Source organism: Lissotriton helveticus, chromosome 11 (assembly GCF_964261635.1).
Source record: "Lissotriton helveticus chromosome 11, aLisHel1.1, whole genome shotgun sequence".
NCBI classification, from domain to species: Eukaryota; Metazoa; Chordata; class Amphibia; order Caudata; family Salamandridae; genus Lissotriton; species Lissotriton helveticus.
This window is the reverse complement of record NC_136072.1, coordinates 528,441,737-528,457,550: the sequence shown is the minus strand read 5'-3', so window position 1 is coordinate 528,457,550 and position 15,814 is coordinate 528,441,737. Positions and strand designations below refer to the sequence as shown.

The following is a 15,814-nucleotide window of genomic DNA, read 5'->3' as shown; positions in this document are numbered from 1 at the left end:
TGCACACAAAAGAAGCTATGAGCAGAACGGGCTGCAAGGCGATTCAGGGTAATCGCTGAAGAGTAAAGGGATCAATATACGCACATCCGTTTTAGTTGGAGAGCAAAGGTCACTAGTCTGAGTTTGGGAAGATCCAGAACAGATAGAAAGAGCGCATAGCTCTATTTTAGCAGGACTGGCTGGCTCAATCGAGGGCAATCTACCGAAATGAGCGGTGACATGTTTCCAAGTATCTCTAATGACAGGCAGCGCTGAGTGCATGCATTCTTTATAGCAGACGGAGCATAAACGCAACTCAGGACCAGAGCAAGAGGAACATTTACCAAACAATGACTGGGGGAAGAGAGCAGGGGAAGTAGAAGGGAGGCACGGCCTGCGGCCGTGAATAAGTGACGCACAGGGAGGCACGGCCTGCGGCCGTGAATAAGTGACGGCGGGGGGCGTGGCAGCGAAGCCTTTGATGTGCCAAATGCTGCTGGCAGGGGGAAGGATCGGGCAAGCTCGTCCACGAGCTCGAAAACTGTTGGGAATCCTCCTTGAGGACAGCCAATCAGCTGCCTGAAGAGAGTCCCGGCCATCAAGCAAATGGTAAGGGGAGCCTTTGAAGAGCAAGGCAGGGGGATAGAAGCGCGGTCACGAGCACCTGCACTTCTACAAATCCGGATCGTAAAACTCAGCTTTGTGGATGGGTGGCAATAGGTCTCTCTGCGAGACCTAAAAAACAAAATGGAAGTTAGATATACACAAGAGAAAATTCAACCATATACAGCCTCCAGTGAGGCGTTGTACATATCATAGAATAGAAAACAAAGACTTCTCATGAGGGGTTGGGTATAAATACACCCTAAAAGAGTATCAAAGCTAAATATTTCAAAATTCCAGAATGTAAGCAGAGATACTTGTTTTCTAGAATATGCACTCTCCACGGAATATGTAACGACTGTTATGAGGAGGAGAGACATAGTCGTAATGTCTATCCCTCCTCATAGAGTGCAATGTATTTAATGTGTTAGTAAATGTGCCTTACCACGGATGGGTTTTCCTTCTGTATGGACACTGGGAGGTTCAGCCAGGTATATGGAATAGTGTCTTTTTCTTTGCATTTTTCACAGATGATGGAATGGACCACTTGTATGTTGAACATCTAAAAATGTAAATAAAATATATTTATTTCAAATGCGATGAAAGATGACAACATCTGAAACTGCCTCACAGCATTACACATTTATCTTAACGCTGTGAGGCATGGCATCACTTTCCATTCCACTCTACTTGCAGATTAGAGGCACAGTAAAGTCACTTCACATTAGAAACACATTTTCCAGATAAAACACTTTCAAATATAAATCTACTTACCAGCTGAGATACTTCATATCTCTTCATGTCTGGGCGCCTTACAAATGTATGGCTTTTTGCATCTGTCACTGCTGCATCACCTCATTTTATAATTACCTCTCAGTTGAAAAGTAATTCATCACTTTATGTCGCAATGCTACTGCCAGATGCTGAACACCTGTCTATAATTCTGATGCACATAATTAATTTAGTCTCTATAACTGGCTACATCTGATTGATAAACATGTGAATTAGCACATAAACGGCTGTGACTGCGCTTGTGTTTTAAGAAATGGACTGTGTGTTTTGCTGTATTTGTTTACAACAGATGATACTTGTTTTCACCTTACGTGTCGTAATTCAGTCAGTTTTGATTCTGTAGGGACATTCTACCATATACATATATCACTTTCTGACTACTGCAACTGGCGAATTTTCTAAGTTCCCAGTGGGAGCAAAGGTTTAAGTCAAACTCCGTTTTTTTCTCTGTAAAACTACAATTCCCGAAGGGAAGGAAAGGATTAGGAACGAAAATACCAGTTATGGGAGGCTAGATGGCGATCTGACTAGGATCGCGGTGATCACACTCCTGGTCCTCTCCCCTCATGCTATGGAGTTCCTGTTTTCCTGCTTTTCATAGCGGCTTCCGCAAAGTAACCTGCCAGCCTTGAACATGCTAAACTCTTAGCCACTTTGAACTACGAAAGGAGGAGTAGAAAAAAAAAATCCTAACCAGCCCTCACCACCTTGGAAACTCTGGAATTCTGGAATCTACCCTGCTGGTTCGCCATAGCGGGTCCGGTTCCCCCTATGCATCCAGCGATTGCACTTTACAGTTATATCGGGCGTGCTGTTTTAAAGCATTTTATCCTGCTAATACGCCTCCAGCAGCAGCCGCCAAGAGACCCTGCCTGCTGCATATGCATATGTAGCACTCACCATTCAGTCGCAGGCCCGAACCTGACCCCTGCCACAGCTCCAGTCTCAACATCGGCATCGGCTCCAGTTTCAACAGGGATGGCTCCTAAGGTTCCGCCAGTACCCTCCGCAGCCGCCCGCGCAAGGGCCCCCAGACAAACCCAGAGGGAGGCAGCCGAACGCCGCGGCGTGGGCAAACAGAATGCCGGCTTTGAAGAGCGGGATGCCGGGCGTCAGAAGTCAGTGTCCCCGTAGTTTCTGCCCCTCCACAAGCATCCAGGGCGGAGAAGATCGTGATGTCGGATCCGGCTGGGGCCCGGAAGAAAACCGCTCATAAGGAACCAACCGGGCCATCAATCGTGGACCTGATGCGGAAGGGTTTGCATCCGGGTCATGAGAGGCAGTGCCAGGGCTCACCCGTACCTTGCAGCAACAGCCCCACTCCGACTGCCATTACTGAGAGCTCAATAGCGGCTGGGTATAGCAAAGAAATTGATTCAGAACCCGGATTTGCTCCTCGAACTGAAACTGAAGGAGCTCCGGATGGCTCAGCAGAGTCACCAGAGATTATTGAGGTGAGCAAATTATCGAATATGCCAATCCTACACACACACAGCAATATTGTGACTATGTATGTTAATGGGGGGCCTGAGGCAACGGAGGTTAACCCCAGCTCGGGGGGGGGCTGACGACATTATTGATCTTGGAAAAGACACTGGCGTAACTGATGTAACAAGTAGCGGCCAAGTGCAAATACAGGCTCAAGAAAACCCTGGGGGTAGTCCCGGCTCTCCAATCCCGGATAGAGCCATTGCAGTGGGCCAAAGTGCATGCCCGAGTCCCTGCGCTGGAAGAACCAGTGAGCAAGCTACATATACGGCAGCAGCAGGGGGTACCCCAATACAGGTGCTCTCTGACACCACTACTGACTTCCCCATAGATGCTGGCAATGGGTGCACCACTCGCGGGGTCTTGGAAAAAGACTCAGAAAAAGAGACCACAGACTTTTTTTCCTTCTCTGACGATGCCGAGCTTGAGGATGAATGGGGGGATACATCGTGTCTCACGGATGAATCTGATAGCAAATCTGAAGCGGACGATGCCCAGACTGTGAAACCCAAGCAAAAAGCAGGCAGAAAACGGACCAGCAAGACTCATGGGGGAGGCCTCGACTGGGATCATTTGAACACTGAGCAACTAACCCCCTTGATTCTCCCCACTTATGGCGCAACTACTGCCCCTACCTTGGAATCAGCCCCACCATATATAGATGCTGTTCTACAGGCCATTGCAGCCCATCGGGAAGAGACCTCCCAGGATGGGCGAAAAGCACAAGCAGCACTTCGAAAGGTGCAAGGTGTAGTGAGGAAATTAGTAAAGACATGTGGATCATTTGGCGATCGGTTAACCGAAGTAGAAAATAGAACCTTAACAAACGAGACAGGTGGTGGCCATCAGAGAACGAGTTGAGTCCAATGAAGCACAAATTGGGGACATTCGATGGAAGCTGGAGGACTTTGAAAATCGCCAAAGCAGGAACAACCTCCGCATCTTGGGTGTACCCGAAAAAGCCGAAGGGGATGATGTTCGTTCCTTTGTTATTAGCCTGCTACGAGACTCCCTTCCCGAGCTGTCAAAATGGAACTGGGATGTTGAGATACAGAGGGCACACCGTATGCCACTCACACTGAGAACCCCCGCGAAACCTGGCACCTACCCCAGGGCTATTCTAGTTTATTTTGGGAACTTCCTGCTGAGACAGGCGGTCTCTGAGAAAGCTAGACCGGAGACCAAACGTACCTTGAATGACATCTCCTATTTTTCGAGACCCGATTTCTGTCACACCACAGTCGAGAGGAGGTGGAGGCTACGCCAGCTCATCAAACCTTTTCAAGATAAAAAGGCGACGGTTTACCTCAATAACCCCGCACGCTTAAAAGTCATTCTTGGGGGTCAGACAAGATTCTTTGATTCTGAAATCAAAGCCCAAGAATATTTGAATAGTTTAACATAGGCAGAAGCCTAAATGATGCAGGGGGTAAAGTGAATTGCTGGTTTAGGAACCTAGGGTAACGCAAGTACCGATTCAGCATTGTGTACAGATGAACTACATGACATTAATAGGCCACATTGCCAATTTTTGTGTTTTTGTTCTTCCTTTTTTCATTTCCTTCACTGTTTTATTTTGTGGCCTTTTTTTTTTTTTTTTTGAATGACACTGAAGCTCAATGTTAGCCAGTTTACGATCTTAAGCAATCTGAAGGGTAGCATGAAGTGGACTGTTTATCACCTCAAGGTGTATGCTTATTGTGGCTCATTAAGAGTTAGCAACAACGAAAACAAAGTTTATGTAGCTGGTCTGGTGTTATAGTCGAGCTCCATCTTATTTTTTCTTCTCGGTTTGTAATAAGTGATTTCTTTTGTTAGCACGTTGGGGGGGGGCTCGGTTGTTGTGATCACATACATCGCTCTTAAGACTCTGATGGAGTCTGTTTGCCTCAATGTGGGAGCGAGGGAGGGGATGGGAGGGGGGGGGCGGGACAGAGCTGGGGGGGGAGGTGGGTGGGAGAAGGGAGAAAACACAAAAAACAGAAAATAATTCCAATGCAAAGAATAAAGCACTTCTCTTATAAGGTCATTTCTTTTAAAACAAACATAAACTCAGCGATAAGATACAAGGGAATAATATCCAGCATTCAATGGAGGGGATAACTGTTTGGAGTTGGAACGTTGCGGGGCTCCTTTATAGGGATAAACGTGGCCGACTTGCTGAAATAATTAAGCGACACTCACCAGACATTATATGTCTACAAGAAACCCACCTGACTTGGAACAATAGGAGTTTTTTTACAAATCCAGGGGTATGATATCCTAGTAACCACAACACATACAGCTAATACACGGGGTGTTGCTATCCTAGGTAAAAGGTTTCTAGGCAAGCCGGTTAAATAGGCCCAGGACCAATATGGTAGATGGGCAATAGTCGAACTGACTCTCGGAGTGACAATATGTTCGGTCTATGGCTCTAACCTGGATGACTCATCTATACTTGAGACATTAGAAACTGATCTAGCAGGATGGCCCAGCCCATTAATTCTCACAGGGGATTTTAATATCTCATTAGGCTCAGATCTCAACAACATAATCAGCTCAAATTATTCTGGCCGCAAACCAAGGGTATTCAAAGCAATTAGCTCACTAATAACTAGTCATAATCTTGTAGATATTTGGTCCCTAAAACTTCCTGAAGATCCAGGATACACATTTTTTTCTCATCCTCACAATAAACACACCAGGATTGATTATATTTTCACTACTAGAAATATTTCAAATAAAGCCACCATTACAAAATACCCGAAGCTGATATCAGATCACAATATTTTGGCTTTGACAGTAAATATGTCTCCTATAGCCCGGAAGACTCGCAACTGGACATTCGATCGGAAACTGCTGGCCAATAGTGATTATATTAAGTATATTAGAAGTTGGACCCAGGGCTATTTTGATATAAATCAATTTAGCGCCTCCAGAAACATAGTTTGGGACAGCTATAAGGCTGCTCTTAGGGGGGAAACCCTTAGTTATGTAGCTAGACTACAGAAGCAACAAGCCTCCGAGCACTATAGAAAAATCTCAGAACTAGCTGACCTAGAAACGGAACATACAACCGCAATCGCCGAGAATAGGAGCATAGATGGGTCATATATACTACGTCAGATTTTAATCTGAAAAACAGAGCTTAATAAAGTGTTAACACAAAAATCGGCAGAATCCTATAGATCTCAGCGTAAGAATTTATACGAGAATGGTGAAAGAGTAGGGAAACAATTAGCCCTACGAACCAGACAGCAGGCCTCTCTGAATGCAATCTCCTCAATAAAAGAGAACAACGTAGAATACACCAAAACAGAAGACATACTTAAAGTGTTCCAGGGGTATTACCAGAACCTATATCAAGAGGATCAGGACCACAACAGTGAAGACGTTAAAACCTTTCTTACTAGTTTTCTATCCTGCCCAGATAAAAGCCTTGATAACCTTACTAAAAATGATCTAGAGAACGAAATCACCATCTTAGAGCTGGAACTTGCTTTGTCGGAACTGGCGTCCGGGAAAGCAGCTGGCCCCGACAAAATCCCCCTGGAATTATATAAAGTCCTAGGTAAAATAATACTCCCCATTTTATTAGACCTTTTTCTTGGGATACAATGGAGTGGAAGAACACCAGAGTCCTGGAAGGATGCCAGTATTATTATCTTTGCTATAAAAGGCAAACCTGCCGACTCCACTGCTTCATATCGTCCCATCTCAATAATTAACTCTGATTCTAAACTTTATTCCAAGATCCTGGCCAACCGACTGAGTAGAGTCATTGCACAACTGGTCAGACCATGGCAACATGGTTTTATCCCTACGAAGGGCAATACCGATCACACCCGCAGAGCAATTACGATCTTTGACATCACATCTGCAACAGGGGGCCAAGCTTCAATGATCCTCCTCGATGCCGAGAAGGCATTCGATCGGGTGTCTTGGGAATACTTGTGGGTCATTCTGGAACATTATAACTTTGGGGCTTTATTTATAAGAGCAATTAAAGCTATGTATTGTAATCCAACAGCAAAACTATATTTAATGGGGCAGGAATCAGGCTTGATAAGTATTACAAGAGGAACGAGACAGGGGTGCCCATGCTCGCCAATTCTCTTCGCTTTGTATATTAACCCCCTGATTCTGAATATTCTCGCCAATCCCAGAGTTTACCCTGTGGTAACAGGCATCTTTGAGACTAAAGTCCTTGCCTACGCGGATGATGTCGCCATTCTAACACCCGATCCGGAGACAGCCCTAGTAGAGATAGAGGCAACTGCACTCTTATTTGGGTTTTACACAGGATACTCCTTAAATAGGAATAAGACAGTAATTTTATGTACACAAAACACGCTTTGCTCTGATCCTAGGCGGGTCTATAAGGCCACGTATCTCGGAGTGCAGATCACTGCCGAAACTCAAAACATCGTCAAATTTAACTATGAACCCCTTATCGACACAATAAGACAGGATCTTGCCAGGGTAAATAGTCTTCATCTCACCATCATAGGTAGGGGGAACTATATTAAAATGACTATTTTCCCCAAAATCCTATATTTATTCCGTACCATTTCCCTATTAGTAGATGATAAATTTATCAAAATTCTCAACTCCCAAATCTCCAAATTCATCTGGCAATATGGCTAGATAAGAAGATCATTCAAATACTTGTCCCTCCCTTACAATCGTGGTGGCCTGGCTATCCCTCAACTGTTCCTATACTATTGGGCTGCATATATACAGCAATTTGCTCCCTTGGTTAGTCCTATACAGGATGAAGCAGGGGCGGACATTCCATCAATATACCAGTTGGCCCTTGGTTCTAAAGCCAGAGGACTTCTACTCAGACACTACAACCCTGGATATTATAAAAAAGTCAAATTCAAGATTGTTACAGGGGCTTGCAAAGCTTGGACTAAAATAACAAAATATTTGCAAATACCTAAATATACCCGATACTCCCCACTTTGGCAATCGTCTCTCTTCTCGCAAAACATTAATGATGGGACTTTTGCCAATTGGGAGAGTTATGGAATTACATCTCTTTTTGATCTTCTAGGTTCCGAGAATAAACTTAATTTTAGTTTCCTCCAGACTCAATATTGTATACCTAGCAGCGATTATTTTAAATTTTTTCAAGTTAGATCAAGCATTAATCATTTGCTTCCTAACATAAACTGGAACAGAATACCCCTGTTGGAAGATATTCAGAAATCTTCCTCTAGAATAGGGACATTTTATAATGCACTACTTGCCAACGCACCAGACGATATTGAACGTACGGAAGCAACATGGGCTAGCAAATTAGGCAATCCAGATGTGGACTTAGACAAGGTATTAGCAATGGCCTCCCAATTTTTACTTTCCACCAATCTTAGGGCCCAGCTGTACAAAACAGTTTATAATCTTTATTATACACCGGCCAAATTGTATGCTTGGGGGAAAACTGATAGCGACAGCTGTCCTAGGTGTAAAAGTGGACCTGCGACTCTTGTGCATATGTTCTACGAATGTGACAGCTTAGGGCTTTTAAAGAAAATTATTTGGGAGTTTTGGAGGGAGGTGTTTGGACGAGAACTGCTGGAATCACCTACTATTTTTATGCTGGGATATGATTGCACTTTGAGACTGCACCACAGTGAGGTAGTAATGCTTTTTATCGTCCCTGCTGTATATCGCATTATTTTGGCTACTCGCTGGAAAGAGGAAGATGCTCCGTGTTTCCAAAACTGGCTCGCTAGGTTCCTGGCAGTTTATAACTATGAAACCGCGATTTATGCTACTAGGGGGCTTAAGTCAAGGATGCGGGGGGAAAAGATCTGGTCTCCTATCAAGGCCTGGTCTACTCAGTCCCTGTTTAATTGACATGTATTGTTTTCTAATGTGCTCTCCTTCGTTTAATTTTTTTCCCCCAGGAACCGTGAGTCAGTGTGTTTGATCGACTTATGTAGTGTTAACATTAGGATCAGTATCTTTTCGTTTCCTGTATGTAATCTATTCGTATCCGTTTTTCTTGCATTTTTTTTTCGCTCTCTCTGCTAGATAAACTATGCAATGTGTTTTCTTTTATATCTAAAGAATATGGATAAATTGTAATAGAATTATTTTCTAAAATAAAAAAATAAATAATAAAATAAAAATAAAAACTACAATTCCCAGAAGTACCACAAGGTGAGTCGCTCTTGGCGGGAAGTATGTTTTAGAGGTGTTTTCATTGTTCAAGATATTTTTATCTTTGGTGTTTCATGTACCAGAATATCTTCACAAAGGTATTTTACCGGTAGTATCTTTACGACTGCCAAGTCTCCGCACATAAAAAGATAGAACGGTCCTATCTTTTTATGTGATGAGACTCAGCAGTCGTAAAGATTCTACTCGTAAAATGCCCTTTGTGAACAGCAAACAACTGTAAACTTACACAAAAGTACAAGTTTACCTTTGTGAATCAGGCCTTTATGTGTATGTCTATGTGGGAGTTTTTATAGAGCGCATTGTTACTCCAGGGAGTGTCCTGGTGCTAAAAAGCAGAAGGGTAGCAGTGGGGGAAGGATGGATTACGGGCATGAGTAGAGCCAAGTTTTCAATTTTTTTTCCGGAACAGAAGTGTAGAGTCAATGCTTCTCAGATGGAGGGGCATTTTGTTCCAGAGAGAAGGTCCAAGGTAGGAGAGAGCCTTGCCCCCTGTCCTAGATTTTTTAATATTAGGGATGTTAGCTGGCAGCAGGTTAGAGGAATGGAGAATTTTTCGTGGGGCATAAAATGAAATCTTGCGTTTGAGATACCCTGGTGCTGTCCTATATAGGGCTTTCTGGTTAACGAGTAGAGTCTTATTACTTACTTGGAGCCAGTGGAGGCTCCTCAGAAGGTGGGACACATGCGCATTCCGAGGGAGCTCAAAGACGGTATGGGCTGCTTCTGCATTCTGGACAAGCTGATGCCTGTCCAGCAAATAACTAGGCATGCCCAGATAGAAGCCATTCCCGTAGTCCAGCCAGGATATATTAGGGGCTTGAACCACCTGTTGTCTGGCAGCTCTAGACAAAAAGAATAAACATTTCCGCAGAAGACGCAACAGCGTGAAACAGATGCCTACTACAGCGTTAACTTGGGCACGGAATAACAACTGGTGTGGAGTGACCTCACCTAGTGATTTTGCCCAGTGTTGGCATCCAACCATATACGGTGAATGCATAATTTTGCATTTGGAATGACTGTTTTGGGACTTTTTTGTGATATCCACTTAAAATACACTATCCATCATTACTAACTTCTCTTAACCCCTACCCCTTGCACTTCTGTTTTACAGGTTAATTCCGATGATGGTGCGAAAGCCCACCCGTAGTCTGTTTATTTATTAGTTATTACTTTGACTGTCTATGACTAATACTCGCTTTCACTCAATACTCGCATGGTCATTTTTCCCAACATTTATTTTTTGCTGATTAATTTAATGCACAGGAGCACCCAAGAATTATATAGTGCTCAAACAATGGCATTTACTGGTCTAATATTTCCCGTTAGTATAGGTACCACAGGCTATTGTCATATGCAACATACTTTGCATTCATTGCATCTCTTTTTACATGGGTTATTTTAAGATCTTAAATTCAGTTATCAAGATGACAAGTGTATACATTTTGAATGTGACTATATGTTTTTACTCATATTATGTTTCATTTTAGATTTTGATCATGAATGTAAGATGTATTGACCCTGATGAAGGACAGTACATCCGAAATGCAGTGGGAACTTCATGAATGCATTCAAAGGCCAAGATGTTCCTCATATAGAATACAGAAACATTAATAGTCTTGGAACATAATTCCTTAACAGAGTGTGAAACAAACAGGAAGATTAGATACATTTCCTTTTGATAATTGATACTGAAGCATAAAACTATTATTTTACAAGGCTTTACCTTTACTACACAGCAGGGCCGGCTTTATTGCTGGTTGCGCCCGATGCAACAATCTCTTTTGGCACCCCAACCACATGACCTCCTCCTCGGATTCCCTCACTACCACCCGGGCAAAAGGGCCCGTCATCTCTCCATGGCCCCTCTATCACATACATTTCATTATTTTTAACCCCTTCCATGCTGATGACGAGCTCAGCTCGTCATCAGCGTTACCTGCCATGTGCTGATGACGAGCTGAGCTCGTCATGTATCGCGGTAATTTAAAAAATGCCGCATACAGCGGGAAAAGCCGCCGCACGCATGCGGTTAAAGCACTGGCATGGGCTAGTTTTACTATTTCACTCAGCTATTTACGTAAAAAACAGAGCTGTTCTTTGCAGCAGGCGTAGTAACCCTCTGCACTACATTTATGGTGAGGCAAAACTGCCACTAGACAAAACTCAGATCCCTCCCTCTAGCAGGAAGATTAATCACAAATTATTATGACATTTGTATTGCCGTCTGAAAGCAGGAGGAACAAGGATCTCTACAGCAGGTGCTTTTAAATTTGATGTTATTGCTAAACACAGCACCCCCTCCCCCCTTCCAGATCAGTGCCCATGCGGCCACACCGGCTAAAGCCGGCCCTGCTACACAGTGCGACTTGGGATTATATTGCAAGTGACATATAATTTACATTTTATATTGTTCCAAGGCCTAAGAACAAAAGGCCGGCCTGATGGGCACATTTTCAAAAACACAACTTTTTGATGAAAAGATTACCCACCAGGAGTGCTGTAAGAACTATTCATAATACACTTTTAAGAAGTTGACTGACTGAAGTAAGAAGCATTTGGAACCTGCAAACAAATGAATGCCATCAAAGATTGCTAAAGGAGTCGCAGACCACAAGCAAATAAGGTAGATCCCAGGTATGGTAATGTTCATGTCAGCACATCTATAATTGGAAAGTTGTGCCAAACTAACACAACATACTGAATTATTTAATGAACAAATGAATGTGAGTGGCCACAACTAAAGAATAGGTCAAAGACATCATGGACAGCCATGAAACTCAAGCACAAACCAGCTAATCATGAAAGGGAAGCAGCCAGAAGGATTAGGGAGAAAGAAACCAAAAATATTTTTGGCCTACATTTACAAAGGTTTTGTATGGCAGTTGCATCACACAGCCCATTGCCAATTCCTTTTTGGTGTTAACAAAGCCATGAGAATGTCAATTTGCGTGGCTTTGCTGCACATATACAAAGAGGAAATAGCGTCACAGGATAGTTTTTGTGCAAGTACCACTTCGTACACACAAACTATCCTGGCCAAAATGGAGACACCCTTGCACCATAGTTGGCGATAAGCAGCCAAAAGTACACCAGCCCATGGAGAGAGCAGAACTGCTCCATGTCTTTGAAGATATGGTGCAGATCTGCTCTCTCCAGGTGAAGCAAGGCATCGCAGCAACTTTGCGATTCTCCACAACTTTGTAAATATGCCCCCTAGGGTACACTCAGAATAACAGATGCAAACTCAGAATTCTGAAAGGAAAAATATATCAGTTAAAAAATTGACATCGTCTGCTTATACAATTGTGGAAGAAACACTGGAACGCTTTAAGCAGGAACAGGATCAATACAAAGCTATATCTGCATTGCAATTTTCGTTGGAGATTCAATAAATTGCACTGAGTGCCAAGAAACCTTAGCAACAATTCCATTATATCTAAACCTTATGGCACCAATGATCAACAAATCAAAGTAAACAGTACTTAGTCTACTTGGTCTCAGTACAGGAATTTGAATTGTCCACAATAAATCTGTATTTGAATAATCAAGTGTAATAGACTTAATCCATGGATACATTTCAATGCTGTTAAATGTTTTATGGTTTGATTACTGTTCATTGAAAACATAAACTGGCGAACGCTCTATTTTATTCCTGGAAAATCCCATGCTCAGGACCAATGTTCCCAAGAATTTCTTATTTCAGTGTGCTTTGGTGCACACACCTCGACTGTTTGCAGCATTGAGAGAAGCAATGAGGTGCTAAGCGAGTCACCAGGCCTGGGTTCTAGTTCACTGTGGTAACACTATGTCCATGCATTGATGCCTGTACCTTCACTGTGTGCCACATGTGCTCTGCAGCGCAGTCTGTAGGAGGCATATACAAATATGTTCAGCTTCCAGCAATAAAAAGCTACAAATGCATTGACTTCGCAGAAAATCAGTAATATTTGTTGCCGAGTTGTTCCTGGACTGGAAGTAGAAATCAGTGGTCAAATGGAACATAGTTGGAGGCTAACACCTCCTCTTCAGGCCCAGGAGCAGGCCATCGGGTGAAACAATCTTAGCTTGTAAAAGCTCTCAATAGGTACACTGAGATATTCAAATGATTTTTAACTATATCACAATGTATATTTATGTAGGGTATGGTGGTCTGTGTATAGTGTAGAAATCCACGTAATTCTTTCTCTGAGTGCAATTGCATTATTATTAAACTTGCATGTAGACAACATACTATAAAAGGTGTCAGACTGCATCTCAGTAGTTTATAAATTCTGTAACGGAGAGGTTTTATTATTACCCAATTTAATGGTATCCAATTTACTTTCATTTGAGTGATGGAAAACTAGGTATGGCTTACCAGGATTCGAACTGTAGCATGCAGATCAACACATGTATCAGTTGAGAGTGTTCAATTCAATGAAAAATGGTATGAGATTACAGACTGAATTGTTTTTTTGGGGGGGACGTAATAAGACGTGTTTAATACTATGCAAGAGTCACCATCTTCCCACCTTAGACTAGCACATGTTTGAGTAGCCTGGCAGGCTACATGTAATTGTTTGCAGCATGTGCATAATTCACTGAGCTACTTTACCATGGCTGTGACCTGTGATCTGCAATTTACAAACGAATATATGTAGTAAATGCACTAGCCTTTTGAGCTATCGTATACAGAATGAAATGTGGGGTGCCTCTCGCAGGCTTGGACTTTGTGCATCTTGCCTTTCCTTCCCTTCATGGAGCAGCGGACCGGGGAAAGGACTTTCGAGCGCCAGAAGGAGCAGAGCAATCCCAAGGGAATAGCCGGGTCGGGACTGCGAGGTCCAGCGGGCCTTGCGGTGAGATCATTGGCCGCAGCTGGGGCCTCTTCCCGCACCCTCCCCCTACTGCACATAACGCCTCGCGGCCCCCGCTTTGCGGGGGCCGCTCGCAGGCCTGGACTTTGTGCATCTTGCCTTTCCTTCCCTTCACGGAGAAGTGGACCGGGGAAAGGACTTTCGAGCGCCAGAAGGAGCAGAGCAATCCCAAGGGAATAGCCGGGTCGGGACTGCAAGGTCCAGCGGGCCTTGAGGTGAGATCATTGGCCGCAGCTGGGGCCTCTTCCCGCACCCTCGCCCTACTGCACATAACGCCTCGCGGCCCCCGCTTCGCGGGAGCCGCTCGCAGGCTTGGACTTTGTGCATCTTGCCTTTCCTTCCCTTCACGGAGCAGGGGACCGGGGAAAGGTATTTCGAGCGCCAGAAGGAGCAGAGCAATCCCAAGGGAATAGCCGGGTCGGGACTGCGAGGTCCAGCGGGCCTTGCGGTGAGATCATTGGCCGCAGCTGGGGCCTCTTCCCGTATCCCTCCCACCAACAATTTTAGACACGCCCATTGACGCGCTAGCGGGACGAAGACCGGGGCGAAGCCCGGGCCAAGGGCGGGCCCGTTTAAGCCTGTTCGAGCACGGGCGAGACCGGACCGAGCCACCCCTCTTGGCGTGCGGCTAGCCTACCCAGAGGATTATTACGCACTTTAACAGACCTGGCTGGGATTTCCATAAAGAATAAGAATAATGACTTCAAGGGAAATGAGAAGCAAAGCCACGGCATCAACTTCCATGGTTGCAGGTACTTTGGACAGTTTCCTCATTAGAGCTAACTCTGTGGTGAACAATGAACTAACTGTTTTAGAAAGACGGCTCTCGGATGGGATTGAAAAGTGCTAGACGATCCTCTTTGGGCCTAATTGCGAACGCTAGAACCCCTGAAAAGGTTGATGCTTCTCATATAGCTCTTTTGGACAGTATTGACCAAACGATTGAGTCTGTCTTGCGAGAGCTAAGGTCTACTTCATCTTCACATCGAGATTCACTCCAGACCATACCTGAGGTTGTACCTGCTTCAACATTTGAGGCAGTTTTGATTTCAGATGAGGGGAGTGACCCAAATGTATCCCATTCACGAGGACTGAGGGAAGGGGCTGTCCCAAAAAGGAAAAGAGGGAGGCAGTTTAAGGGAGGAAAAAGGGCCAAATTAGACCTACCCCTTAATAACCCTGAGATCACGCCCCATATAGTGGACTGTGCTCCCCCTTCAACTGTTAATGTAAATGGCAGTTCCACCCAGCCCTTACAAACACGGGTGGTAGCGCAGCCTGCTACTTTTATCTTTGGGGAGGGGTCCTTTGGTGGGGGGGAACAGTTTACCATGCTTGCACTAATGTTCTGAAGAATTTGTTAGATCCCCTGATGGCCAGACTTGACCGTATTGATACTAGATTACAAGTAATAGAAACGGGCACCAGGGGTATCGAGGATCACTTGAGAAGTATGGGTAGCATCCAAAGAGTGTCTCCGTCGAACGGGGGGGATCCCCCTTCTAGCTAATCCAACTAGTCTGCTAACTGCCAAGAAACCTAACCCCCCCACTCTAGCAACCGTACCTCCATCCAATCCACCAATCCCTATCTTAGTACCTTCCCCTAGGCAACCAGTCCCTTTGCCCTTAGCACAGAACTCCAAGTCGGTAGTTCCAAAGAACTTAACTAGGCCGGCAAGGATCCCCACGGAGACTGGTGACCGTTCTGCCCAGGACTCAAGTAGTTTAAGTCGGAAAAATGTAGTTAACCTACCCCCAGAGGCGGCATCCCACATGGTAATTCTAAGTGGTGTGCCTGAGCTTACCAACTCTGCACTAGAAACTTTTGATTCCCTAAAAAATAAAGTGATCAGTTGGTTGAACATCTATAGGCCCCTTCCCCCCAACATGAGAAGTGAACTGCTGATGGTTAGGAGG

The 15,814-nt window shown here is 44.4% G+C and overlaps 1 protein-coding gene across 2 annotated transcripts in view; it reads right to left on the bottom strand.

Moving 5' to 3' along the window:
- The window catches only part of LOC144791492 (ubiquitin carboxyl-terminal hydrolase 47-like), a 340,820-nt gene that overhangs the window by 129,123 nt on the left and 195,883 nt on the right, over positions 1-15,814 (bottom strand). For both annotated transcript variants that reach the window (XM_078666187.1, XM_078666188.1), the window contains exon 6: positions 1,028-1,144. In XM_078666187.1, coding sequence (XP_078522313.1) covers positions 1,028-1,144 — 117 coding nt within the window. The remainder of the gene's footprint in view (positions 1-1,027; positions 1,145-15,814) is intronic.